At 57.4% G+C, this 27679-nt stretch overlaps 2 protein-coding genes across 4 annotated transcripts; one reads left to right on the forward strand and one right to left on the reverse strand.

The window, feature by feature from the left end:
* Window positions 1-2724: 2724 nt before the first annotated feature.
* PRR7 (proline rich 7, synaptic) lies at window positions 2725-12219 on the forward strand. 2 transcript variants are annotated; one of them, XM_020873976.2, is made up of 4 exons: window positions 2726-2814; window positions 4135-4251; window positions 10764-11423; window positions 11650-12219. In XM_020873976.2, the coding sequence occupies exons 3-4, from the start codon at window positions 11012-11014 to the stop codon at window positions 12045-12047; spliced, it is 810 nt and encodes a 269-aa protein (XP_020729635.1). In that variant the 5' UTR covers window positions 2726-2814; window positions 4135-4251; window positions 10764-11011; the 3' UTR covers window positions 12048-12219. The 2 variants fall into 2 exon arrangements, with proteins under 2 accessions (XP_020729637.1, XP_020729635.1); XM_020873978.2 differs by lacking the exon at window positions 4135-4251 and having other exon boundaries at window positions 2725-2814.
* A 248-nt stretch (window positions 12220-12467) lies between these two features.
* On the reverse strand, window positions 12468-26760 carry DBN1 (drebrin 1). 2 transcript variants are annotated; one of them, XM_070465156.1, is made up of 15 exons: window positions 26464-26760; window positions 21831-21886; window positions 21134-21246; window positions 20904-20978; window positions 20676-20822; window positions 20462-20539; window positions 20071-20222; window positions 19925-19988; window positions 16556-16615; window positions 16343-16466; window positions 15458-15595; window positions 14950-15120; window positions 13913-14595; window positions 13508-13610; window positions 12468-13338 (listed from the first exon to the last, which is right to left on the reverse strand). In XM_070465156.1, exons 1-15 carry the CDS (start codon window positions 26547-26549, stop codon window positions 13268-13270), a joined length of 2121 nt encoding a protein of 706 aa, XP_070321257.1. In that variant the 5' UTR covers window positions 26550-26760; the 3' UTR covers window positions 12468-13267. The 2 variants fall into 2 exon arrangements, with proteins under 2 accessions (XP_070321257.1, XP_020729672.2); XM_020874013.2 differs by lacking the exon at window positions 15458-15595.
* Window positions 26761-27679: the final 919 nt, after the last annotated feature.

Raw genomic sequence — 27679 nt, forward strand, 5'->3', positions numbered from 1 at the left:
GATGCTGGTTCGATCCCTGGGTCAGGAAGATCCCCTGGGGAAGAGAATGGCTACCCACTCCAGTATTCTTGCCTGGGAAATCCCATGGACAGAGGAGCCTGGAGCGCTATTGTCCAAAGGGTCGCAAAGACACAACTGAGCATGCATGCATGCAAACCTTCCACCAGATTCCCCTTAGGCTAGGTAGGCACACAGGGAACTTCTTGGCAAGGGTTCAACCCACTTTAAAGTTCTTACCACAGTGCAGAGGAAACTTCCAGAATTTACTTACTAACAAGTCTTCCCCAAGTTCATCTCCTCCCCATCCAGCATTGTGATCAGAGCTGGGAACCCAGATGGAGATGAGGCCCCCCTGCCAGCTTGGAACTCAGTCTGGTAGGCAAGCAGACGTGGGAACAGTGGGATCCAGTGTGATCAGCACTATAGCAGAGATGATTCTAGAACTGCTGGGGCTGCCACAGGGCTGAGACTGAGGGCCAACACAAAGCAAGGGAGGAGGCCCCTTGTCACAAACTTGTCCAGTTGGGACCTTCCAGGATACAGAATCAGATGTTCCCAGAAAAGGAGTCAGATAAATGATCTAGAGCCTCTAGTGGGGCAGTGGCTGGAGCCAAGATCAAGGAGACTGCCACGCTGGGTTTTGAAAGCTGTGTTAGGATGTGGGGTCTCATCTGGAAGGTGGGGGCAGTCCTGAAGGGTTTTAGGTGGTTGTGTTAGGGTGTCTGCCTAACATGTACAAAAGCACCCCATGTTTCCTTTGGGCAAACTCCCCTTAGTCGTCATGGTTCAGATGGGACTGGGCTGGCACTAGCTGTATACACATACACTTAGAGCATGTGACCCGGGGGCACTGTCAGGGGTCTTTGGTTGCAAGTGACAGCTGTCCTATAGCTAACTTAGAACGTGTTAAAATGATACAGAGGAGCTGAGAGAACCAGGACTTAGGCGGCTCATCAGGTAGCACAACCCCCAGAAGCAAGATGCTACAGCCATGTTTATGTCTGCACTACTGAGCTTCAAATCCAAGGAGTCCAAATGATCAGGCTGGGAACCTACCCACTGTACATCAGGGGTACAGTGTGATGTACTGTACCCCAGTGATGAGAGTGTGGTGAGTCCCACAGTGAAATAAGGGTGCTCAAAGAAAAGGGAATGGATACTGGGTGACTGAACACATATCCCTTCGCCCATACCTGGATTGGTTCACCTATGTACACTTGGCCAAAACAAATCCAAAAGGAGCCTGGGGGGTTGCCTGAATTACTGATGGACAGTGTTCTCAGTTCCTCTAGGGATGGATGGCTTATGTCTAGAGCTGTGGGATCAACATCACCACCACATGGAGGCAGATTTACCTGAAAATGATGCAAACAGAAGAAAGCTGAGTGGAGAGAACAGATAAATGCCTCATTGCATTGTTAGAACACCTGGAACCAATTGTGACCATAGCTTAAAATCCCCTGGACAGTCCAGTTACAGGGAAAGTTACATTACACAAATAGGCCTCAAGCCTATTTATTTTGAGGTTTTGTCACTTGCCACCCAAAATGTTCTGGCCAACATGAGAGTACAGGATGTTTTTTGGAAGACCACCCTAAGTGTGGAGGAGAATTTGGACTGGAAACAAAGAACCTAATTAAGAGGCTGGTGGACAGTCAGAATCGGACTCAGCCTAGGCAATGGAGGCCCTGAATTAGAGCTCATCTCTGTTACCTGAAGATGAACAGAGTCCTTGGAGGCCAGATGTACAGATCTAGCACTAGTACTCCATGTGCTACTTCTTACTAGACATGTTGTAGTGTGTGCTAGGAACACAGTGGGGAGGGCTTGTGAGTTGGGCTGTTGTTCAGTTGCTTAGTAGAGTCTGACTCTGCAACCCTGTGGACTGCAGCACACCAGGCTTCCTTGTCCTTCATCATCTCCCTGAGTTTGCTCAAACTCATGTCCATTGAGTCAGTGATGCCATCCAAGCTCTCATCCTCTGTTGTCCCCTTCCCCTGCCTTCAGTCTTTCCCAGCATCAAGGTCTTTTCCAATGAGTCGGCTTTTCCCATCAGGTGGCCAAAGGATTGGAGCTTCAGCTTCAGCATCAGTCCTTTCAATGCAAATTCAGGCTTGATTCACTGGAAGGACTGCTGTGAGTTGGGAGTGGACCATATATTTGTAAGTTGGAGATTCAGTGGGGTGCCCGCCTGCTCCAACTCTTGCCCAATGCGTGTGGTGTGTGCGGTGCCTGTCAGGATGTGACGGGAGCCAGGACACGTGTGTGCTCTCCGCGTTGAGCTGTGTGTGTGTGTGTGAGGGTTCTCCATCTCAGCTGTGTGTGTGTGACTGTATGTGTGTCAGGGTATTCCACCTCAGCTGCTTGTCTCAGCATACTGTGTGTTCGGCGGACGACGGCCTGCACGGGGTCTGCCAGCGTGTGCCAGGTCCAGACAGCCTGTTGCCAGTTGTGTGGCGTGGGGTGAGCATTCCCTGTGCAGGGTGAGCCTGGCGCCCTTCCTGCTGAGTCTCGGATGCGGCAGGTGGGTTTCAGGTCCTCCGCCTTTCGCTCCTGGGACAGCCTCCTCGGCAGCGAGGGACGGGGGTGGGGGCACTCTGCTGGCTGCCGCGCGCGCGCACGCCGGACTCGGTACGCGCCGTGTACGCGCCCGTGCGCGCGCCCCGCGGCTCCAGCCCAGCGCTCGGAGCCGCCTTCGCTGTCACAGTCAGCTCCCTGGGGCCGCCGCCTCCCCCGGGTCTGGGGCTGTATCCGCGGGGCCGGCGCCGCTCGCCCTGAGCCAGGAGGACGAGCTCAAGGAGGATGCCTGGGCCCGTGAGTACAGCGGCGGCGGGCCGATCGGGTCCGGAGCGCAGGCAAAAGATGGTCCCGGGGCTGAGCCCCTCCCCGCGGGCGGCTCCGCTCCCTGGGCCCGGGTCGCTGCCTCGGACCCCCGCCTCGGCCAGCCCCTCCCCCAGCCCACAGCGGAGGGAGGGAGGGAGGGAGGGGAGAGGGAGGGCGCCAGTGAGCCGAGGAGCGGGGCGCGAGCCGCCGCCGGTTCGCTTGGAAACGGTTGCCACAGCAACGGGGTTGCGCTCCCCGGCAACGCGGCTGCAGGGCGGCGACGCCCCCTCCCCCACCTCACGAGGGGCCGCATCCCAGGGTCGCAGGGAGAGGGGGACTCTCCCTCTCAGGGTGGGGGGGAACTTCGCCCCTCTGGCCCTGTCAGGATGTGCCTGCCTCCACAGCCGTCGAGGGTGGGGGTGGGGGCGATCGGCCCCGTGGGCACGAGCTGGCTCCCACGTGGCTACAGTCGTCGCAGCAGGGCTCCTGGGGTGGCAGCAAACGTGGGGGCGGCCCAGCCACTGGGCCTGCCATGGGAGGAGGAGGCAAAGGTCCGGGGTCCATACCCCGCCACACCAACCTCCCACCCCCTCCCCAACCCCCCTACCCTACCGCACCCACCGCCAGCGAAATGGCCTGCCACGAGTTGGGCGCTTGAGAGGCGACGGTCCCTACCAGGGAAGAGGAAAGACGCTCACCTCCCTCCTCCTCATGGCCAGAGCATGTGCCAAATGGTAGCTTGGGCCCATGGTGGGTCTCTCTGCTCCTCTTCTCAAGCCACATTCTCCAGGGAGGGGTAGGAGCAGCGTGGGCAGGAGCAAAGGACACAGCTGATCCAGGGAAGCTGAAGCCCAGGCCAAATGGGAGCACCCAGCCCATTGTCTGGATCACAAGTGTCCCTTTCTTGTCTGAGCACAAAGCCCAGACTGTGCTGGGTGGCATGCAGGTTGGCCAGCAGGCAGGCCAGCGCCACATGGAGATGCCCTGTCCTCCAGGGGAGCTCCTCTGAGGGCAGAATGGCTGCTGAGTCAGAGGAAATGACCTCTGGCTCCCCTCCCAACCTCCCCTCAGTGGGCAGCTTGCTGGGGGAGAGAAAGGGCCCTCCTGCCAGCTCTCCCAGGCCTGACTCAGCAGATGCCAGCCCCGACTGCAGGCCTTGGACCCAATATCCCAGTGATCACAACCACCCTGGGGTCTCCTTTCCCATCCAGGGAGGTGTCCTGGGTATCACAGGTGACCATTATCTAGGCATTTGAGGCAAAGATGCCCTTAGATGGGTGGTGTCCTAAGTCAGGCCTGAATCTCCCACAGGCAGGAGTGCCTTTGGAATTACTCACAGGCTCCTTTCATTCTGTTCCTGCTTTGTCTGAGACCTGTGTTGAGCGCTCTGCATCCATGATCTCCTTAGTCCTTACAACACTGTGCAAGGTAAGTTTATGACCCCCACTTTAGAGATGATGACTCCACGGCTCAGGGAAGGGAAGTGACTTGTCCAAGGCTGCGCAATCAGTAAGTGGTGGAGCTAGGTTTCCAGTGTTAGTTTCCCTACCGGCATGGCCCCTCTCTGCTGTGGTATTGCTTCATACGTCTCCTGTGACCCAGGCAGAAAAGAACTGCAGAGTCTTCTAGAGGAGCTTTCTTAACCTTCTTCCACATTCCTCCAGTGAGGATATTCCCTATGTTTTAGGTCTTGGTACCCCTTTCCTTTCTCCGGCAATAGCAGCCAGATTCTTGCTCCTCCAGATGCTCTATAGGACCAGCTACTGCCGGGCTGCCTCCTTCCCTCCCTCTCTCTAGTAGAAGTTGAGCAGTGAGGGCTACCTCAGTCCCCTGGAAATCCCTGAGGCTCCATTCCTTGGTTTGTGGGCTCTGTGGCCTGGTCAGCTTGTAACCTTGGCGGTAGCAGAAGGAATTTAGCAATAATAGGCCCATGCACTGCTGGCCCCTGTGGATGCTCAGTCTAGCTCAGGGGTTGGAAACCCAAACAGCTTCAGGGCCCAGGTGGACTAGAGCACTAATCAGCTGCAGTCTAGATCACCATGTCAGAATGTGGACTTGGTATGACCAAGTTGTCCAATTTTCAAGGTGAACCAAAAATCCAGATGTTTATGTAAAAATCTCCTGGTTTTTAAATGTTGACAACTAATCATAATATTTTTTAAAAAAATGATTATGGGTCAACAAACCATGTCCACGAACAGTGTCCAGCCTGAGTCACAAGGCTGAGACCTCTGACCCATGAGAGAGTGAAGGCAGTTTTTGCTGGACTGCCTCCAGGCTTGTGTAGGTGTGGCACCATGGCCAGTTAACACATATGAACTCTTAAGGCTGCAAGGTGCTGGCAGTTTCGTTTGTCAAGTGCAGCTGTGTATACTGGTCATGAAGTATTTTCACATCCCACATCAATTCTGCTCCTCCCTCAGCACTGCCAGGCTGGTCTCATCATTTCTGTCTTATAGTGAAGAAAATTCAGTTCAGGCATGGGAATAGCTGGGATGGGTTTACACAGCTGGGCAGAAGGAGGATTTGAACCCAGGTCTCCCTGCTCAGTGCTCTGTGTGTTCACCAGGCAGCCCCTCAAAGGAGGGTATAATCCCCTCTGCTTTCCCCCCACCCCACCCCCACCCCGAGCTGTGGCCACCTCCCTTGGAGGGGCAGATCTGAGTAGACACCAACGCCCTAGGGCCCCCATCTCTTGTCCCATTTGCAGTTTCCCAAGCCCTGGGTTCCTGGCCTAGTGCCGAGGTTGGATCACAGAGATGCCAGCAGGTGAAGGTGTCAAGCCAGTACCTTGGCCTCGCTGGGAATAAGGTTCTGGCCAGCTCCATGCCTGGCTGATGGTGGCAGCTTGGGACGGTTCCTGTCAGTTTTCTCTGGTTTCAGTTCATTTGTCTTGGTGTGAGAGGAGTGTAAAAATGTCACCAGTGCTTCCCTGAAATGACCTTCCTGCCAGATTCTACAGTTCCCTGGATTTCCTAAGCCCACAGGCCACGTGGGCCTGAAGTGGCCCCAGCTCCCTGCCTGTAGAGTGGGGATGACAGCATCTCCCTCCTGCCTTGGAGAAGGAAATGGCAACTGACTCCAGTGTTCTTGCCTGGAAAATCCCATAGACAGAGGAGCCTGGCAGGCTACAGTCCATGGGGTCACAAAGAGTTGGACTGAAGTGACTTAGCATGCACGCATGCAACCTTCACCTCCCAAGGTGACGCAGTGATAAAGAATCTGCCTGCCAATGCAGGAGACTCGGATTTGAACCCTGGGCCAGGAAAGATCCCCTGGAGTAGGAAATGACAACCCACTTCAGTATTCTTGCCTGGAAAATTCTATGAACAGAGGAACATCCTATAGACAGAGGAAATTTCAATGGACAGAGGCTGTAGTCCATGGGGTTGCAAAGAGTTGGACACAACTGAGTGAATGAGCACCCTCCTGCCTGAGGCAATGAATGTAATTCAAGAGGTTAGCAGGGGACTTGGCATATGCAGGGAGGGCACGCAGGACAGGTGAGTGGTCACCTTTCCTACCCCACCCTCATTCTATACACCACTCTCCCCCCTCTCTCCTCTGCCCCCTGGCCTGAATTCCTCTTCCTTCGCGGACTAGCAGCTCTGGGCTCATGTCCAGGGCTTCCTCTTGTGATCCAGAGCCCCTTTCCTCTTTCCACCTCAGAGCCCCTGGTACACATCTTAATCTCCATGTAGACTTTTCCTTTTATTCACGTAGATGTATGTATCCTCAGCTTGTTTATAAACCTCCCTGTGAGGGCTGAGAGCTGGTGATAGCTTGGTTATCAGTGATGTTTTGGTGAATGGGCAACATGTCCCAGGAATGTACTGGATGCAGACTAGCTCTTGAGACGTTCCTTATCAGACAGCTAAAAGACCAAACAGGTAACTGAACACCTCCAGTTACTCCTTCAACAAGTGGTTTTTGAGCTACTGTATGTCAGATGATGAAGACAGACGTAGCCCTCATGTTGGACACAGGCGACTACAGAACACTGTGATAAATATTGCCGGACTTCTCAGCCAGCCCTGGGGGGGTGGGGGGTGAGGGAGCTGGAAACTGACACGTCCAGGGAGGTGACAGGTGAGACCGAGAGGCTGAGGAGCAAGTGCTGGGGCGAGAGCAGTGAGGCCATGTTGCAGCTGGGTTCATAGAAGGCCTGGGGGAAACAGGTAGTGTGGAGAATGGCAGACCAAGCAAGAGCACCATGTGGAAGCAGAGAAGGTGGTGGCAATGGTCATGGAAGCCCAGGTGAGACAGGACAGTGGCTTGGCCAAGCCAGCAGTGACAGGGGGACAAAAGGAAGTGGACAGATGAAGATACATAACTCTGAGGGCTAAAAACAACAGGACTTGGCAGATGGTGTAAATGGTGGGCTCTTTGCGGAGATAAAAGACCCAGCAGCAGATCTTTGGAGTCTAAGGTTAGGGTGCTGCAGTGCTTTATGCAGAGGAACAGTGTGGGAGGCACACACAGCAGTGTACCAGGCCCCAGAGACCATTAATCTGTCTGAGCAAAGTGTTCTTATGTCAGATGGGCAGAATGCTCACCTAGTTTATAAGGTGACTGAGAAAACTCTGCAGCATCCAGCCCTGGGGCACACACGTCTGTACCCCCAGCTCTGAAACTGTGGGCAGCAGTGCTCATGTTTTGGGGTGTCTCTAAGCCCTTTGCATGGATTAGCTCACTCTCCTCCACTGATGAGGAAACTGAGACAACATAACCCTCCCCAGGTCTCAGTCCCATCCCCCGCCGTGTTCCCAGTGAGAGCATGGCCTAAGAAAACCCTACAAAGCGATATACTCAGAAACTCCACAAAGAAATCAAGATGGAACCCTGAAAAATGTCTAAATAACCCACAAGAAGGTAAGTAAAAAGAATGAGGAGGAAACAAACAGAAAACAAATAATAAAACAGCAGTCTTAAGGATGAGCCTGGCTGAAGGCTCTGCTCCCAGCACACAGCTGGAGTTGGTATTTACTAAGGACCAGGCATGTGTCTGCAGGGGATGGAGAAGGTGAGCTGCTGTAAGCAACAGGCAGACGGTCTGCATCTGAAGGGCTTCCCAGACCGGCCAGGAGCATGCACGAGGCGTGAAGGGTAAAGAAATAATACTTTGGAAAGGCTTTGAGAAACTTGGCTTAGGAAAAGCCCTTGGAAAAGTCTGAATGAATCCCTTGACATTTATATAGTGGGCACCTACTGTGAATTAGATGAGATGTTACTGAGCAACTCCCTCCAGATCAGGAGGGAGGCTCAGGCAGGATTCCTGCCGTCTGGGCCTGCTGGACCACCAGGATGAAGCAGCAGCCCCAGAGGCATTTGTCATTGCTCCCCTCCACATTAGGCACTGGAGTCAGTGTGAAGCCAGAGGCCAACTCAGCTGAGAGTGTATGCAGACTTTCTCTCTCAGAACCATGGTGGCCAAGTCTGTACAATTCAGTGATGGTTCTGTCACTTGGCTGGTATTTAGCTAAATAGAAATAAAAATACCCACCAAGGCCTGTCTACTGTATGTCAGGCCTTGTTCTATGCCTCTTCTTTGATCTTACATGATCATACGTGATGATCACGTCTTACATGATCTTCAATACCACCTTCTTGCTGGGGATCATATCCATTTGGTAGACTAGAGAGGCGACAGTGGCACCCAGCGGGTCTTGGGTTTGGCCTGTCTGTCCCCCTAACGCCCAATGAGCTGAGCTAGACCCCTCAGGGCACAGTCCCTGTCCTTTGTTCCTTATTAACCCTAGAACTGCCATTCCACCTCTCCTTCACCCTGTAGCCTTTTCCCACTCTTGAACTGAAGGCTGGTCGGCAGAAGTACCAAGTTTTGGTGAGAAAGTACAGGAAGGTGCATTTTGACTACAGGCTGACCAGCCTGGCTAGTGCCCCCACAGGTACCAAATCTCCTGTACTGAGTGCTCACACATGCTTATTTATATCTCACTCATCATTTAGGGGAAAGTGTTTCAACACAGACTTTGGATTCAGAGTCAGGCTAAATCCTAGCTCATCCCCTTATTAGCCGTGTGACCTCGGGCAAGTCATTTCCTTTTCTAAGCCTGTCTCATCCATCAGATGGGCATGACCCCCACCGTAGGAAGGTGGTATTGATTACATAAGATTATTCTGCATGGAAGGATTCTAAAACGAGGCTTCACACAGCAGACAGTCCTTGATGTGTATTTCTAAGTCAGCTAAACTCCATCACCTCCAGCCCCAGAAGTGCTTCTGTGACCCAGAGCTGTTCCGGCCCTGCAAGCCAAGGAGGCACCTAGTTAGTGCCAGCTTCCTCAGAGCATTCCTGAAAATTCCTGTGGGCTCAGGAAAAGGAGAACAGATTTAATTAACCCCCAATGACTGGCAGCATCGTGTTTTTATCTGGGCTGCGTCGCCATGGCAGCCTATGGTGGGGTTGTGAAGGGGGCGGGTGGAGCTATTGTTCCTGCCATTGTCTGTTCTGGAATGGAGGCCCAGGAGACAGGGACTGGCATGGGCACCAAGTGGCACATGGCACAGAGCAGCCGTGGAGTCAGACAGGAGCCATCTGGGGAGAAGTGTGGGGTATACTGGGCGGCCTGGCTTCCCCCCAGCTTGCTCTCAGACCAGCCTAAGTTTAATGTGGGGTCCTCAGCTTGGGGCTCAGGCCCACTGTGACGCCCAGAGCTGAATACATGTGTGCCTTGGCTGGGCATTCTGAGGATGGGGGACGGGGAGTCCAAATAGACCCACAAAATAGCTCAGGAGGCAGCACTCTTAACACCCCAGGCTAGGGTTTTGTGGCCAGACTTGGATTCAAATTATAGAACCGTCACCTGCCATCCACACAGCTGCTAACTGTGTAAAATCTGTAAAACAGGAATAATTCATTACCCCAAAAGGTTACTGTATGTGAAACGCCTTGGATGTGAGGCATTCAAGAAGAGCTCATTCCTTTTCTGAGGGGGTGGTGAACAGTTGCCTGCCACTGTCCCTCCAAAGTCAGGGCTCCCCTCCTACATACCTCTTAACGATGCAAGCTTAGAGGAGGTGGAACTGGAAGTGCCCATCTGAAGTGATGTGGGCCCAGGCGGTACCAATTACTTGAGCTAGTTTTCCTACCCTCTGCCAGAGAGGAAAAGGAGTTGGGGGAAGGGACATGGCGGCCTGGAGCTAGAAGGGCAGGGCCAAGTCGGGCTGCGCATGGGTAGGAGGCTCGGGAAGCGGAGACGGAGATGGGATTCAGCGAGCGGAGGCGCCTAGAGGAAAGGAAAAGAGGGAACGGCCCACGCTCGGTGGCATGTTCGGCTCAGACAAAGACAAGCTGGTAGCACGCAGTAGCCACTAAGAACCGTCCGCCTGATCCCCCCTACAACAGCTGAGACAACCAGGAGGCCGCGGTGCGAGCCGGAATGTTCCAAGCTCTGGGCAGCCAGGTTTGGGAGCGGGAACAAGGTCTAGGACGCCAGACGTTGCCAGGTGCGTATGCACAGGCTGAAGCTGGGCCCCAGCGGGCTGCTCGTGGGGCCTAGGAGGTGAACCACCTCTTCCCCGCCGCAAAGCAACTGCACAGTGGCTCCCCTTCAGCGCCCTGGATGTCTGCCTATGGGCAGACTGAAGCCCTTTCGGAGCTGGGGTACCCTGCACCCGCGAGATGCGGATGGAGAATCAGGAACACTGAAGCTGAACCTGGCCTTCGCCCGCCCCCTGCTGGCCGGCCTGGAATCACCTCGGATGGGAGGCGGCGGTGGCGGCGGCCCGGTCTCAGAGACGGGAAAGCCCTACCGGGGAAACCTCGGGCGTGACGTCATCCCTGGTGACGTCACTGGGCCCCCGCGGAGTGCGGGGGTTCCGCACAGGAGGCTTCCCCGGGATTGCGCAGGGCACCCGCGTGGGCAAGGAAGTCGTCGGGGGCTGCAGCGCGCCTTCACCGCGCCCTGTCTGTCCTACAGGTTCCACGCGGTCCCGGGTGAGGCCCGCCAACGCGCCTACCGGCGCCATGGGAAGGAACGGGCGCCGCTGCTGCTGCTGCTGCTCCCCGCCGGCGAGCGCACGACTTGAGCCCAGCTGCGGGCAGCCCCCGGCTGCGGGTCCTCGAGTGACGCTGGCGGCGTCTGGGAGCTTGGCGCGGGCCCGGGGCCACGTCGAGGAACCCATTGTCCAGTGAAGCAGCCGAGGACCCGCCGCCCGCGCCGCCGCCATGGTTATGTCCCAGGGCACCTACACGTTCCTCACGTGCTTTGCCGGTTTCTGGCTTATCTGGGGTCTCATCGTCCTACTCTGCTGCTTTTGCAGCTTCCTGCGCCGCCGCCTCAAACGGCGCCAGGAGGAGCGGCTGCGTGAGCAGAACCTGCGCGCCCTTGAGCTGGAGCCCCTTGAGCTTGAGGGCAGCCTGGCAGGGAGTCCCCCGGGCCTGGCGCCCCCGCCACCCCCTCACCGCGGCCGTCTTGAGGCGCCGGCGCACGCCCACCAGCACGTGCACGTGCACCCACTGCTGCACCACGGGCCCGCGCAGCCACACGCGCACCCGCACGCACACCACCACGCGCTTCCACACCCGCCGCCGCCGCACCTATCCGTGCCGCCCCGGCCCTGGAGCTACCCCCGCCAAGGTAAGTACCGCGTGCGCCAGGGGGCGGCCGGGCTCACTAGGATGGGCGAGGCCTCGGCAGGGGGAGAGAGGAGGGCTCGCTGCTCTCCCGCGGGGCTTCCACGGGAAAGCCTCTCCAGCGAACGAAGGAAGAGGGAGTGGGTTGGGGCTAGGGCTGGCGGCTGGCCGAGGCCTCTGCGGGAGGCCGAGTTGGCCTCACACCCGCGGACTGCTTTCCCACTTCACAGCGGAATCGGACATGTCCAAGCCACCGTGCTACGAAGAGGCGGTCATGATGGCCGAGCCGCCGCCGCCCTACAGCGAGGTGCTCACGGACACGCGCGGCCTCTACCGCAAGATCGTCACGCCATTTCTGAGCCGCCGCGACAGCGCGGAGAAACAGGAGCAGCCGCCACCCAGCTACAAGCCGCTCTTCTTGGATCGGGGCTACACGTCGGCTCTGCACCTACCCAGTGCCCCGCGGCCCGCGCCGCCCTGCCCTGCGCTTTGTCTGCAGGCGGACCGCGGCCGCCGGGTCTTCCCCAGCTGGACCGACTCAGAGCTAAGCAGCCGAGAGCCACTGGAGCACGGAGCTTGGCGCCTGCCGGTCTCCATCCCCTTGTTCGGGAGGACTACAGCCGTATAGAGGGCGCCCGGCGTCCCGAGCCCCACCCGCGGACTCCTGGCCTGATTGCGGGGCTTTTTAAATGCTTCCCTTGGACTGAGGGGGGTGGGAGGGTGGGGCGGGAGGGAGGGATTTCTTACCCCGTTTGTTACATTTTGAGGATAATAAAGGTGTGTGATCTGGTTTGGTACAAGCGGAGGGGGCGCCCACTGCTTGCGGCCAAGGTTCTGGTGGCCAGGTGTGGCCGGTCTTATCGGCCCAAAACAAGCTGTAGAGCTAAAGCTGAGGTCAGCCTGGTTCCCCTGAGTGTCTTATACCCCACTTTCCTTGGGGCCTTGGTGAGGATGCCCTCACAGCTTTAGAGGTAGTTAAGAGTTGGGAATGGGGTCGGGGCAGGCGGCCCACCACAGATCAGCCCCTGGAGGCCCGGAGCAGCAGGCCTGAAGGGATCTGGATTTCTTTATTAACAGACATGAGCACGACCTGTTACAGAAGTTTGTGCTTTCCAAAAAACAGTTACTGAACGTGAAAAAGGAACCCAAGCAAAGAGGGAGGAGGTGGAGAGGGGCCACCCATAGCCCTGACCTGAATCACGCCTAGGGCCTCCAGCCTGGGACCTGCCCAGCAGGAGGGGGCAGGAAAGGGCAGGGAAGCTGAGAGGCCCCAGCTAGGCCTGCTTCTCTTCCTTTGGGCCAGGTGGGGAGGGGTCAAGAGAAGGGCGGGGAGGGGTGTCCCAGGGAGCCAGAGCCCACGAGCCATTTATTGCCATGTTTTAAAATTCGTGCAAAATATCTGAAGCCCTGGACAGAGAATACAAAGTGATATTTTTTCCAAGAAACAGAAAACTAGGAAAAGAGGTGGGGGGAACATTTTCCCACCAGAACTTCCCCCCCACGCCAGGTGAGGCCTCCACCCCGGCCAGGTGAGTGAGCAGGAAGGACTAAGAGCTACAATCTGGACCGGGTGGGAAGGGGGTGGAATTTGCAACAGCGTCTTAACTACCAACGGGAGGAAAACCAGTCAATTGTACAAGTCTCCTATCAACTTTAAAAAAAAAAAAAGAGAAAAGCTGTAAAAGTAGGGCCCTGTGGGTAGGGATGCGGCCAAGTTCCCAGCCAGGGCCAGAATCCAGAGTGGGTGCCAGGCGGAGCTGCTGCGAGTGCAGGCACTGTGGACCATCTGGCCAGAGACGGGGCAGGTGGGCGGCCTTGGCGAGGGCAGCCTAAGGGCAGGCACCACGACTAGTCACCACCCTCGAAGCCCTCCTCCTCTTCCGGTACTGGGTCTGCATCCCAGCAGGTGATGTCGATTTCTATGATGTGGGGAAGGGAAGGGAGTTAGGATGGCTCAGCAGATCCATGCCTGTGTCCATCCCAACCCCAGCGAGCTGTCCCAGCTGTGTATGGGGGAAGGGCTGCCTGGCCACACTTGAACGCAGCACCCCCACCCAAATTCCTCTCCATCATCCATCCCAGCACTACCTGGAGGCTTGTTGTAGAACACAGGAGGCGGAGCCTTTGCACATAGCTCTTCTGATTGGACAAACTCCTCCTCCTGTGATTGGCTGAAGTACCCCTCACTGGCCTGCAGGAGAAAAGCTCCAAGTCACTGGGCCCCACCCAGCAGGACTAGGGCTGACCTACCAGGCCTGAGCTCGTTTCCCCAGCAACCAGTGAGTCCATCAGTGGTTGCCAGGGAAACACAGATGCCTACCCTGGGAATAAAAGCAGAGCTGGCCCATGGAGGGGAAATGAAATAGCTTCCCCCCAACAATGTGGGTCACAGAAAAAGGTGGCAGGGTACTGTTGCAAGCCTGAGGAACCAAGGGTCAGCCCCCTGCTCCAGCCCTGACTACTTCCCATCCCATCAGGTAGCCCCAGCCCCACCTGGGTCCCCTCCTTCTGGGTGGTCTCGCCATTGGTCAGCAGGTGGGGCTCTGGTTCCAGCTCTGGCTCCAGCTTCTGATCCAGCTCTTCTAGAGCTGAGGGCAGAGTTGGAGCCTGGGGGGCAGCCAGGGGCTCCCCTTCTACTTCCTCCCCTGGGTCACAGAAGGTGGCTGGCGGCTCAGGCAGCTCATCAAAACTGAGAAGATTGGCACTGCCTTCTCCTGCTGGCAGCAGTGGCTCCTGAGCCACCTCATCCAGCAGGGGCACCTCCGCCAACATGACTTCGGCACCTGAAGGTGGTGTGGGGGCCTGAGGCTCAGCCTGGGGTGCAGAGGCCCCTTCCCCATTGCCTGGCCATAGGTCAATGAGGCTGGCAGTGGCAGGGGTGATGGTGTTAGCAACAGCAGTGTCAGCAGCGGCAGTGTCGGTTTCAATGGCATCAGCTGCTGGGCTGTCGGTTGTAGAGGCTCCAGCCACGGCAGGCTCTAGAGAAGCAGCCAGGTCTGCCTGCTCTGTAGATGCCATGAACATCAAGTTCTCCTCCATGGGGCTGCCTTGGCCCTTGGGAGGTTCTGAGGCCTGAGGGGACTCCTCCAGGGGGCCAGCCCTGGCCTGAGGGGCTGCTGCTCTGGCTTCCTTGCTGGTCTCTTCACTATCCAGGCTGAGGCTGGGCTCCTGGGTCTCTGTCGAAGCAAAGACAGAGGAGACACGTGATCAGCTCCCAGGAAAGGATGCGGGCCCTGGGCAGCCACCCGAGAATACCCTGCTTACCCACTGAAGAGTTCAAGAAAGAAGGCCTCCACTAAGACTTCCATGCAGAGTGCCTTCTAACACCCAGTGGCCCCTGCTGCCCCTTTACCCGTAGTCTTTAAACTGCTCAGCAGCCCTGGGAGGAAGGCCCAGTCCCCACTCCAGGAAGACACTGAAGTCCAGAAAAGGCAGGTCTGACTAGGGCTAGTCCCTGCCCCAGCCACTATCAGGGCCGTAGAGCGGCCACTTGGAGTTCCCAGTCCAGGGGCTAGGGCCCCCTCACATACCTTGGGCTGCTGGGGGTGGTGGCGGCAGTGGTGGAGGCTGCGAGGACGTGACCTCATCCAGGGCCCGCTCTATCTGCTCAGCAACAGGGGTGGAGGCCGTGCTAGAGTCAGAGGGGCTCCGGGCAGGGAGCGGGGTAGGTATCATCCTCCGGTGGCTGTCCAGGTGGCTGCCTGTGGGACAGAAAACCCCAGGCTGATCAGTGAGGGCCAAGGAGCCAGAGAGAAACAGGACTGTCCAACTTGGGGCCTGGTCAGCCCCTCCTCTCTGGAGTCTGGGTGGGGGCTGGGAGCTCCCCAGGCCCCCCAGGGGCCAGACCACAGCTCCAGACCTTGTAAGCCAGGCCCCCGGAGGGCCAGTGCCCCTCAGGGCCAGGGGAAAGAAGCAGGCAGTACCTGCTCTGGGGATAAACACCAGAGATCGGCGATCAGGCTTGGGGAGGGCAGGGGGGCTGCTGGGAAGCGGGGCCCTCCTTACCCCCTCCCGCAGAGGCCTGGGACTGCTACCTACATGGGAGGGAGGAAGAGAGGTTTGGGGTGCGGTGACAGGTGATATAGGGAAAGGGAGTCCGTGGAGGGGAGGAAGAGGAAGAGGAGGAGGAGGAAGGCCCACTGTCCGATGCCTTTATGAAAGGGCAGTACGGACGACCTGCCAAGAGAGACAGACAGAGAGAGAGAGACAGAGGACAAGAGAGGGTCAGTCTCCCCCACCCCCATCCTGAGGCCTCACCCACCCCCAGGCCGGCCCTGGATGTCCAAGCTGCCTTCAGCCAGGGCACACATTCAGCCAAGCTGGACCAGAGCCTCAAGCCATCAGACCACTGCCACCAGCAACAGCCACACACGGTAGAGAGCCTGACACATCACGATGCAGCCAGCCCCCCAGCCTCTGGGCCGCCCGCGCCCAGGAACAGCCTGCCCCACCCCTAGAGCCCTAGCACTTGAGCCAAGCACACAGAAGGGGCAAGCAGGCCAGCAGACAGGGAGCAGGAAGGTGCTTCAAGGAGAGCTGGAAGCCATCCAGGGAGAATCCAAACAGGGATCCCGGAGTACAGCTCCAGGCTGCTCAATCTCAGGACAGGACGAGGCCCCACTCCCCATGCACCTACAGTTCTTCAGATGACAAGTGCAATCCCAGCAGGGCCACTCACAGCAGCCAGGGGGATCCCTCAGCCCCCATGGCCTCTAGCACCACCCATCGCTCAGACCAGGCTCTGCTCGAGCCCTTCTCAGCCCTGCCACCTGGAGGCGGTGGGTGGAAGCACACGTGATGCTCGGCCTTAGCTTCTCCAGGGGGTCCTTGGGCAAGGTTTCCCTTCCGAGGAAGGTCCCAAAGAGGCTCAAGACCAAAACCTGAGGAGTGGGGGTTGGGTAAGGGTGTGGGAGCTGGGACTACCTGGTCGGTGGTTGAAGGGTGAGGGCACATCGCAGCTGCCTGCGGAGGCCGATGCGACTCTTTCCTGCTGCTTAAAGAACTCCCGTGGATTATCAGGTCGCTGGGCAATAATGGCTGCTGCCTCCTGGGGGCACACGGAGAGTCAGGACAGGCGGGGCCGGATTGAGGCAGCCGGGCCAAACTCAGATGCCTGGTCCCCCCCACAGTGCTCACCTCTACCTCTGATTCTGACTTCTTCATCTGAGTCTCTTCCTCCTCATCCCGCTGGTCACCCTGGAAACCAAAGGGATGGTGTTCTGAGCACTCTACCCCCACAGGAACTCTGGGCTTTCTTACAGCCCACTTCTTTCACTACCAGAAACCACTTTCATGACCCATTCCCACAGCACCTTTCATCTGCAAGGTCCTCAGCTGCCTCATCTCCAGTCCAGACAGGCCCCTGGGCACCCAGGGCCATACAGGAACACTCCCAGCTTTGTGGCTAACTTTTCTCGAACCTCTTACCCCAGGACCTGGCCATCCGTGCAGCCTGAATCTTGGTATCATGACTGAGGCTTCACTAGTCCCCTGCCTCCTTGCTCTTTCCCCCTATTTCTTTCTCTATAGACCCTGAAAGGATCTTTCCAAAACATAATTAATTGCCATCACTTAAAAATCATCAATCTACCTGCAATGCAGGAGACCGCTGTTCAATCCCCAGATCGGGAAGATTCCCTGGAGAAGGAAATAGCAACCTACTCCAGTAGTCTTGCCTGGAGAATTTCAACAAAGGAACCTGGTGGGCTTCAGTCCACGGGGAAGCAAACAGTCGGACACGACTGAGCAACTGTCACTCACTCACTCACAAATCAAGTTTCTTACTGAAATCAGGGTCTTCAGTTTCTCTTGAAAATGCCAGCAGCCCTGGCAACACAGGCCTGTGTGCCCCAAAGCAGCTTTCGACTAGAACTGCAGTGCAGCTGCCTGTTTGCCAGTCCCCACCACTCCCTACTGCCCTTCACCATGCCCACTTCACTTGATGTTTGGGGACTGCAGCCCCAGGAGTAAAGATAGCTCGGGGTTCTTGGCTGGGCCTCCCCTCTCCCTGTCTGATTCAGCCCATCATCTCTCCCAACACTCCCCTGCTGCCCTGACTCGTCCACACCCTGTGAGATGCAGACAGCAAGTCCTCAGCACAATGGAGTTGTAGGTCCTGTAACATGCATACAACTTCCCAACTCTGGGCCTTGGCAGAGGAAATGAATCTCTCTGCCCATGTGCCTGACCCCCACCCTGGGTCCAGCTCTTCTTGCTTCCGGCCTCAGCTTCAGCACAGCCTCCTGGGGAAGGGGCCCTTGGCCTATTCAGGTCATTTCCTTCCCTGGGCCCCCATGAGGTGTTCCAGCCACACACCGATTACACTGTGTCATAATTTCCTGTTTCTGGATTATCTCCCCACCCTCTGTGGGTGACACAGGATGAGAACTTATGTGTGTGTGTGAGCGGTCTGCCTGATGTTCAGTGGCACCCGCTTCCTCAGCTGACCTCACCGCACCAACAGCCTCGAGGGCTATCACCCTCACCACCACTTCTTGTCTCCCAGAAGGAAGTCTAAACTCCTCCTCTGACCTCGCTCTCTCCTCCAACTTTCCAAGGGACTCTAGTCAAGCTCTTTGCCTTCCCTCAAAACATACATCCCACCAGCCTCTGCTGCTATGCCACCCCTGTCTAGTGTCACAGGACTAGGTGCCTCTGCCTCATTCAAAAAAAAAGGGCCAGAGGCAGCTTACCACAAAAGCCTTAACTGCCAACACTGTGAGAAGCATGAAAACAAATCAAGAGCCGGGGGTAGGAGACACATCAACACAGTGACTGGAAAGGACAACGGCGCTGCTGTGCTTCAGAATCTTCAGATAAATGAAAACTCCTAGTACCCCAGGCAAAAAGGGAACTCACATATGGAAGGCAATTCTTATCAGAAGGGAGAAAGCAGAGTACCTCGTCAAGTCAAAAGAAAGCATTTTACGGTTGTAAATTCCAAAGTTTCTCGTGTGGGACCTTCCTCAGGGGACCTGAAGTTGCAGGGTCACCACAGTGACCTGTTAAAATACCTACTGTCACTGTCACATGAACCATACTTGAAGGGCCAGATGAGACTATAAAATAATGGTATAACACTGTAAATCTTTGCCTGAAACATTGGTAATTGGTGAAGATAAGCGATCAAGTCAAAGGTTCACTATTCTTTCTACTTTTTGTGTGCGCATGTATGTGAAATTTTCCATAAAAATAAGGTTTTTTTCCCCCAAAAGACCTTGCTCTGAATGGATAAACAAAATCTGGTATACATATGCTAAGTGAAATACTATGCTATGCTAAGTGAAATAAGCCAGTCATAAATGTTAAAATAACTGCGTGATTCCCCTCATATGAGGTACTTAGTCACATCACAGACACGGAGCAGTTGCCAGGGGCTGAGAAAGGTGACAATGGGGAGTTAGTGTTTAATGGATACGACGTTCAGTATGGGAAGATGAAGAAAATTCTGGAGATAAACAGTGGTGACAGCTGTATAAAATAAATACACTTAATGCCATGAAACAGTACACTTAAAAACGGTAAAGATGGTACATTTTATGTTATGTATCTTTTGCTGCAGTAAATTTCATCAGCTAATTGTAAAAGAGCCTTGCTCATCTTGCTCTCCACCATATTTCCAACACCAGCACATGGGAGGTGGCAAGGGTTTGTTGAATGAATGACTTTGGAGCTTACTACCCACACATTCTTTCCACCCTCTAGGGGCTAATGTGAGTGGAATGATCTATGATAGCCATTAATGCCAGTGCCTGCAGGTCTGTCCTGCCACCTCCCTCCCAGCCTCCTGTGGGTGTGACCTTGAAGTCTGCTTGAGTCCCCATGGTTCAACAGCTACCCACCATAGTCTCAGTCCAGACAACTATTGCCTACCTCCTGTCTCAAACTGTACCATGCTCAGCACTGAATGATCTTCACTATTTCTCAAATGTAAAATTCAATTCAAAGCACGAAGATCTGTCTCCACTGTGGTTGTGAAAGGGTCAATCCATGATGATCCTAGGGCCATCCCAATGTTTGGAGGTTCAGCCAAGTACCCCTGGAATAAGTGCCTGCCCTAAAGGAGACACTACACATACTTGTACACAGATGTTCAGAGCACCAGCCCAGATTCTTTCAGAGGCTCTACAGCACTACTACAATGGGGACCAGGCTTCAAGTCCCATTAAGTACAGGAAGCACGGCTAATCTACCTTGAGCCCCTCAAGTCCTGCTGGAAGGGGGCAGGAGGAGCCTGGTCAGTGAGGGTTTGGGTCAACGTAGATGTTCTCTTTCAGTCTAGAGTATAAACTTCTCCAAAGAGGTCTCTACCCACAGCCAGGGGACAGAACCCCACATGATCAGGGGTCATGCCTGACATGGCAGGACGTCGCATGCTGATGCAGGGGTACCCTGAATGCTCAGCACTGTCCCCAAGACTCTGACTATCCCCCAAGGGGCCCAGTAATTCAGGGACCATCCCCACTTCTCTGACCAGCAGAGAGAAACCGTGGGCTAAGAACTTACAAAGATGGATTGCTCCTTCAACCGCCTCTTGGCCTCCTCAGCCTCTAAAGTCTGTTGTTTCCTCCTGGAATGAAAGGTGCAGGCGAGCCCTTAGGACTGGCGACGTGGGGCCGCGGCCCAAGGTGGGGGTGGAGCCGTGGACACACCTGTGTTCCTCAATCTGCTGCTCTCGCTCCCGATATCGGCGCTCCCGCTCCTCTTGCTCCTGCCGCTCCTGCTCCATCCGCTCTTGCTCAAATCTGAGTCTCTCATCCAGGGCCTTCTTCCGCTCCTCCTCCTTCCTCAGTTCTTCTTCCTTCTGCAGTCCCCCCCATGCCAAGGCAGTGCAGGCCCTGAGCTTGTGGCCCACCTCCCCATCACCCCCCACCCCCATCCCTGACCCAGGGTTCTGGAAATTCAGGGGCTTTCAGTGTAGGGAGCACGTGGGATGGGCCCTGCTGCTGAAGGGAGGGACTTTAGGAGAGGAGCCGGAGCAGCCCTGTGGGGTCAAGACAGGGAGGAGCCGCCCAGACAGCAGGCCAGGGTCGGGGTCTGCACCTTGGCCTGCTCCCAGAACTGCTCGCGGTTAATCCGCTTCATCTCCACAGCCGCATCAGTCTTCTGATAGGTGGTGCCCTGCAGAGTCAAGGGGCCTGGTGTGAGGGCAGCCCACAGGCCAAGTGCTCGGGAACACCCCTCTGCCCTCCCACGAAACAGGGAGGACCGAGAGGGGACTGGCCAGCGGAGCGCTAGGCAGGGCCCGCACACTGACCACCGGCTCGGCATTCTCGTCCTCACGGAGCCGTAGTCGGTGCAGCACAGGGCTGGAGAGCCGTGCCAGCCCATTGGAGAGCCGCTGCCCAATGGCGCCAGCATCGATGTCTTCCACGCTACTGGCGTTCACGATCACGTCGACGCCCTGCCACAGGAAGATGGCAGGTTCAGGCAGCCAGTCCTTGCGCCTGTCGCCAACCCCCGCGGGCCCTGACCCCACGCGCACCTGGAAGAACTCGGCCACCTTAGCCACATGGCTGGCACAAGCACATTTGCGGGCATCAGGTACATCCTCACCAACCTGCAAAGTCACAGCAAAGTGGGATAGGGAAAAGACAAGAGTTGGAGGCAGGCTGAAGCCTGGAGCTCTCTTCCCGCAGCATCAGTGAGTAGAGTGGGATGGAGGAGAACTGTTCTGGGGCCCTCAGCTCCCCTCCCCAGTCCACTGGTGCATACCCAGTTGATGAGCACGTATTTTGGCAGAGCAGCCTGGGAGTCCTTGACGCTGCAGAAGCCATACATCACCCTCTGGTTCTCAAAGTGGCCGGAGAGCTCCTGCAAGCCCCCATCTGGGGGAATCAGGAGGGTTGTCAGGCCCAATCTCCTGAACCCCTCCCCTACAAAGGGCCTGGAATCCAAAGCAAAGACTCCTCTGTGGGCTCTGCAGACACCCCCAGAGATCTACAAGTCCCAGAGTTCTGTGCTGGTGTGAAAGAGGTAGCAGGCAGGTGTGAGTTTTGCCTTTTAATCCCCCAGGACCTTGGAGAACTGGGGATGTGTTCTTCACACATCAAGTCTCACGTGGTGCTAGCACCCACTGAGGTAAATTAAAACGTTTTTGGGCTCTGGAGAAAGTGGGGTGATCAGGGTCATCCCTGTCAGGTCCCTTCCCGCCTAGCTGTGTGACTTTGGGCAAGTCACACTCCTTCTCTGAGGCTCTGTCTTTTCTTAATCAAACAGGAAACCAGTCTCCCTCCCTCCCCACCCTGGGGATCTTAGGGATGATTGGAGGAAGGACACTTGCCAGACAAATAATGGTCTGCTGGACGCAGGCAAGCAAGCCATCGAAGTGGCCTGGAGCCAGACGGGTGGGGAAGAAAACAACCGGAGGAGGGGGCGGGGAGGAAGACAAAGGAATGGCTGGAATTCTTACCTCCTGATGCTGCAAGCTTGAGGTCATCTGAGCCATCCTCATATGTGTACAGAGCCCTGGGGAGAGGGAGGGGTGGCTCGGAGAACTGTCAGGGCCCAGGCAGCCAGTTTTGGGTGGAGAAGGCTCTGGGAGGGTAGGAGGGACACAGAGGGGGCAGGGCAGGAGGGGGGATTCCAGCCTAGCACTTAAGCCTTATCACCATGACAACAGAGCTAAGCACCATTTCAGGCTGGAACTCAGTGGGGGACAGTTTGGGATTTGATGGAGGGAGGCCTGGATCAGGTGGAAAGCAGGCAAGGGGGAAGGAATTGCTGGCCAGTGGCTCCCTTCCAGTAAGCCAATGTGTTGTGTCCTCGGAGCCCTGGCCCTAGCAGCCTGCAACCCAGCCAGTGGTGTGAGATGGAGATTCCAAGGCGACGGGTTCCTTGGTTACCGTTCCCTGGCTACAGCTCCTCATCCCCCATTGGTGGTTGCCAGGAACGTACCTGGCGCGTGCCTCGGTACCCACTGCCCCTCCCCCACCACAAGGGGGGGCAGGGAGAGAGAACCTGGTGCTGTTCAGCTCTGGGCATCCCCCTGGTAACCATGGCAACCCAGCAATTGGCACGCGACTAGCCCACCCAGCTGCATTCTCCTGAACACAAAGGACCCCGGGGACACACCCTCATCCTCAATCTCAGACTCTCTGAAATGGGGATGAGGTCACCATGGCCACTCTTGCCTGGACTCTGGCCTCTGGGCGGCGGCGCTTTTTTGGCCTTCCAGCCCTAGGCTGCCTCTGCCCTAGCTGAGGTTCTGGTCTCCGGGGACTGCTGGCCTTTCCTTCCCTCTCAGCTCTGGCAGAGAGCTGACCCAGCAGCCTTCCTCCTCCCTAGCTTTTTCTCCACAGGTAGGAGTGGCTCAACATCCATTTTACACAAGGGAAGAGAGAAATGTCTCTTTCCCAGGACCCACTTGGAGGAAGACAGGCTTGGGGCCGGGAAGAAAGGCCGGAGGGGCAAGGAGGCTTCAGCCCCTCCCTCAAGCTCCCTTTTCCCAACTGCCAAGGCAGGGTGCTAGGAGGAGAGGAGGGAGGAGACCAGAGAGAAGCAGAACAGAAAGCGAGCGAGGAGAGGAGGCAGAAACAGAAGACAAGGGAAGGGAGGGGCGTGAAGGGAAGAAGAGAAAACCAAGGAGGCGGGGAGGGAAAGGGGTGGGAAGGAAAGAGGGAGGAGAGAAGAGGGAGAAAGAAGGGAGGGAGGGTGGGAGGAGGGCGGAAGGAGTGCCTGGTCTAGGCCCAGCCCCATGAGGTCAGCACAAGTCACTGCCAAATGGGCCCCCAGCCCTTCCCCGCATCTCAGGATCTCTTCCCTCCTAAAAGGGACACAGGTGGGCTGTGGGGCCAGAAACTCCCCTTCCAACTGTTGCCTGGGCCCCAACCCTGGCAGCTGCCTTCTCCACACAGCTGTCCCACCACCTGTCTGGCTGCCCTAAGCTGCCACGGGAAACAAAAGGCCCTCAGAGAAGAAGGATCTGCCCCTTTGCATCCCGCAGCTGGGAAACTGAGGCAGGACTCCACAACTCTGGTTCCCAGACACTGCACTAGCCATCAAGTCACACTTCCCCGGCGTGACTTGTCAGACTCTCCCAGGCTCTCTGTGGCTCTTCCCAAGAACACGTGTCCTGCCCCTTCCACTCTTTACTCCTTGCCTACCCACCTTCAGTCACCTTTCTGTGCTGCGGCCCTGGCCCTTACCTGGTGAAAACCACAGCTAAGTTCAAAGATTGCAGCAGGACTTCATCCCTGAGCTCCACCCCACCTGCCTTTCCAGCCAGACCTCCGTATCCATGCCATACACTTGGATCACACTGGATGGCTCCCTGATGTCCAGCACAGTTCTGGGCATTTCTCACCCTACAGCCTTTGCATGAGTCTCCCTTCACAGGAAGGCCAGATCTGTTTCTCCATCCCAGGCCCACCCCTGACTGGAACCCCTCAGGGCCCCGATGCCAGCTCCCCAGGAAGCCCTGCCCTGCACTGCACCTCCCTCCCTGGGGTGCTGACCACACCCCAGCAAGGATGGGAAGAGGCGCCTGAAGCTGCCTGGGATCTCACTAGACCTGTGCTTCTCAAACTCATTCGAGGTGACCTGAGCTTCGGGTGGGCTGGAGCTGGTGAAACCGAAAGGAATCTTTGGCGGGGGAGAGGGGCAGGAATCTACACCTCCAACCCCTGGAGACAGACACCGTTCCAAATCGTAAGCTTTGTGAAGGTGGGACACTTAACTCAGACTTTCAAGACAGCACAGAGCAGTTCTAGTTGGTATCTGCCATCTAGCAACCATCTCAGCCAGAAAAAGTGGACCGGGATGAGTGGGAGATGGAATGTAGCAGTTCCAGGGAGATTCTGGGTTGAGCTGAGGATGGGGGCTGCACGGCAGGTGGATTCCTCAGGACAACTGCACTCTCACGATATTAGAACTGAAAGGGCCTTGAGCATCCTGGGTATGGTTGAGCCCAAATCCCTCTCCTGCTTGTCAACAGGAGCAGGGACTTGTGTGGTCATACAGTGAGTCAGGTCACATCCAGGGTAACACCAGTTCTTCTCACTACACAATCTGGGTTCCATGGTCCCCTGCTCCCAGCATCAGGTAGCAGTTTATTACAGAATAAGCCACCTGGGTGTGATCTCCCCCCGCCCTCACTCCCTATTCACAGGAGGGCAGTGCCAAGCCCCCTTTGCCCAGACGGTGATTTTATCCAAGACCCTCCTCCAGCCTCAGTGCAGAGTCTGCTCCTGAGTCTGAAGACCCCACTGTACCCTGGCTCTATGCTGGGTGCTAGGGGCCCTCATGTCCCTGATGATTCTCACATCCTTTATACCAAATGTTTATCTGGGCCCTTGGGAGTGAGCAAATGTGTGTATGTGCGAGGGTGCATGTGTACATCTGTGAGTGTCCCACACACAACCCAGATCGGGGCGGGGTGGGGGGGGGGGGTGACGCACGCCAGTGATGAATAATAACTCGCTTGAGCCACATGGATGCTGCTGGGTGGTGGGAGCCCAGGCCTCCGCTGAGCAGGATGCGGGCCAGCAGTGGTTGTGGGAGCTCCGCTTTTTGGAAGGTGGGGGGAAATGGGGTGGTGACAGGCAGCACCCCCAGACTGAAGAGCATTCTGAGGTGGGCTGTGCCTCTCTCCAGGCACGGCCCATATCCCATGGCCAGCTTCTCCACCAGGCCAAGCCAGCCACTTGCCCTCAACTCCTCCCATGATCTCAGCCCCCCTGGGACAGGGCTGGGACAGAGGGTGGGCCGCCTGCCTGCTTAGCCCGTCTTGGCCTCTCCTGTGACTGACCCGCAGGACACGAGAGCTTGCTTGTCTGCCTCGTCCATCCCTCCAGGCCTGGCCGCCCGCCAGTGCTGCAGTACTGTGGCATGGATGCCTGGCCATCTTGTCCCCTCCTCCAGCCCCCAGGTCAGTATCTTCCCAGCACGAGGGTGAAGCCAGCCCAAGTGTGGCCCCTCAGATCTTACATCACTTTGTGTTTCCTGCTTGCCAAGGGGAGAAAAGGCCTAGGGAAGAGAATGGGCACTTGCCCCAGAAGAAGAATATTTTGGGGAGATGATGGTTCCTGAATGGGGCAGTGTGGAACCCCTTGGCTTTTCTGCCACTCTGGGGACTCCAGCCCCAAAGCAGGTGGTCTGTCCCCACCCACCTCCTAGGGGGAGACAACAGCTGGGGAGGGGAGAGAGGGTAGCCCAGCTCCTCCCCATCCCCGCGGTAGCTGAGAGCCCCTTGCCACTGGGCCACCAGGCCAGGGGCTCCGTGGATCTCCTCACCCCCTCATTCCTCTCAGAAAACTCCCTCCACTCTCTCCACAATGGTCCGCCTGGGGGCTCCCTCCCGGGGACCCCACTTGGCACCCTAGGCAGGCAGTTTAGTTCCTTTGGCACTTCCCAGCCTGGGTGCCTAGTCCCTGCAACCCTCTTCGCCTCGGGGAGAAGCCTGAGCCCTGCCTCCTCGACCCCTGAGGGGAACAGGAGGCACTCGGCGGCGGTGGCCGTGTGGCAGCGAACGTCTATTCATCACACCCCAACTCCGAGAGGCCCCCCGGTGGGCGGGGCGCCCCGGCCCCCAGCCCGCTCCGCGCCGCTCCTCCCCCGCCCTAGCTTTTCCTTTGTGCGGTGGCCGGCTGGGCTGGGCCGGGTAGACAGCTCTGGCTCTGCCGGTTCGGTCCCCGCCCGCTCGAAGGTGTAGAAGGTGCCCTTGGCCTCCCGGTGCACACCTGTCCCCCCCACCGGGGCCCAAGGCGGAGGAGGGGGTGGAGGAGTTCTGCAAGGCCAGGAAGCCCCAGGCCACACATCTGGACCCTGCGTCTCTCCAGCCTGCGTCCAGCCACCAGCGTTCCCACCGCGCAGCTGGGGCCGTCTCCGGGTGCTCGGGGACCGCGGGTGCCCCGCCTGGCCCGGCCCGGCCCCTCCCCCGGCGCGCACAAAGGCAGCTCCTCCCTGGCTCTCCCGGGCCGCTGCAGCATTTCGGGGTCTCCTCCTCCCTCCCGGCTACGGGGCGGCGGGGCCGGGTGGAAACAAAGGCGCGGCGGCGGCGGCGGCGCGGGGACAAAGGGGCTGAGGGGCGGGGGCGGGGGGCTCACCAGTCGGCCGCGCTCTCCTCCCGAATCACCTCTTCGTACGCCGCCAGCAGCTCCAGGCGGTGGCCACTGAAGCTCACGCCGGCCATGCTGCGGGCCGGACCGAGGCCGAACGGACAGACGCACGGACGGACGGACGGAGAAGGAGGGAGGGAAAGACGGAGTCGCCGCGCCGCCGCCTCAGAGCCTCTGCAGCGTTGCGAGCCGAGCGAGCCAGCGGCCGGGGGAGGGGAGCCGGCCGGCGGGGGGCGGGGGGCGCTGGCTCCGCCCGGCTCGCTCCCTCCGCGCGCTCGGTCCTAGCGCCGCCCCGGCCCGGCCCAGGGGGAGGCCCGCCCCCCCTTCCCGGCCTGCCCCGGGGCGCCCTCACGCCCCTCGCCCCCAACCCCCTGCGCGCCGCGCCCAGGCGGGTCTACCTCTCCGCACCCAGGGGCCGTTCTTCCCACGTCCCAGTTCTCCCCTGTGGCGTCCCCAGCCACAAACCTTAGGGCCTCCGTTCCCGCCCCCCGCCTTGATCCCCCTCTCCCCATCCCCACCTCACCAAGCCCTATCCAGGCCCAACTTCAGCCGTCTTCTTCCCAACTCCCTGCCCCAATCGGAAATCCATTCCATTCCAATCCGGCCCAGCCCCACTCTGTCCTTCATTTATCTCCCTCCACCCCAGCCTCACCCCCATCCCTGCTCCATCCCACCCTCCATCCCCAACCCCTGGCCCATCTGTAACCCATCCTCATTTCTTTCCCCTCCCAGTACCAACCCCACTCCCAACCGTTTGCTTGGCGCAAACCCCTACCCATTCGTCAGACCCCATCCCTAGCTGCACCTTCCTTATTCCAGCCTATGCTGTTCTTATTCTGATCTTTGTTCCAACCACACTCCTCCAGCCCTGCCTCCTAGACCATTCTCGGCTTCCTACTCCGACATTCCCAACCTCTAACTCATCTCCGCCCCGCTCTATACTGAGCACCCCTCCCCCACCAGCTGCCCCCTGAGCCTTCTCCAGTGAGGCCAGCCTAGGAAAGCCTTTGCCTTCTCTCCCAAGCCTCGGGTCTCCTAGAGGAATCCCGAGTAGAGTTCCGGAAGCAGCATTTAACCCCAGACTCCCAGGGCAGGGCTTCTCCAAGGGCTCTCTAGGGCCAGTCCCCTGGCACCTTTAGTTCCCAAAGCTCTGAACACAGAAAACTCCTCAGAGGAGTCTCTTGCAGAGAAGTGTGCACCACTG

The sequence above is a fragment of the Odocoileus virginianus genome, chromosome 3, assembly GCF_023699985.2.
Source record: "Odocoileus virginianus isolate 20LAN1187 ecotype Illinois chromosome 3, Ovbor_1.2, whole genome shotgun sequence".
NCBI classification, from domain to species: Eukaryota; Metazoa; Chordata; class Mammalia; order Artiodactyla; family Cervidae; genus Odocoileus; species Odocoileus virginianus.

What these genes read in the sequence shown, in the direction of transcription:
- PRR7 (XM_020873978.2), top strand. Translation starts at nt 11,012, where the DNA reads ATGGTTATGTCCCAGGGCACCTACACGTTCCTCACGTGCTTTGCCGGT. An exon ending in CTGGAGCTACCCCCGCCAAG is followed by an intron (nt 11,424 to 11,649) that starts GTAAGTACCGCG and finishes CCCACTTCACAG; the next exon opens with CGGAATCGGACATGTCCAAG.
- DBN1 (XM_070465156.1), bottom strand. Translation starts at nt 26,549, where the DNA reads ATGGCCGGCGTGAGCTTCAGTGGCCACCGCCTGGAGCTGCTGGCGGCG. An exon ending in CAGCAGATTGAGGAACACAG is followed by an intron (nt 19,989 to 20,070) that starts GTGTGTCCACGG and finishes CTTTCATTCCAG; the next exon opens with GAGGAAACAACAGACTTTAG. An exon ending in ACCACCCCCAGCAGCCCAAG is followed by an intron (nt 14,596 to 14,949) that starts GTATGTGAGGGG and finishes TTGCTTCGACAG; the next exon opens with AGACCCAGGAGCCCAGCCTC.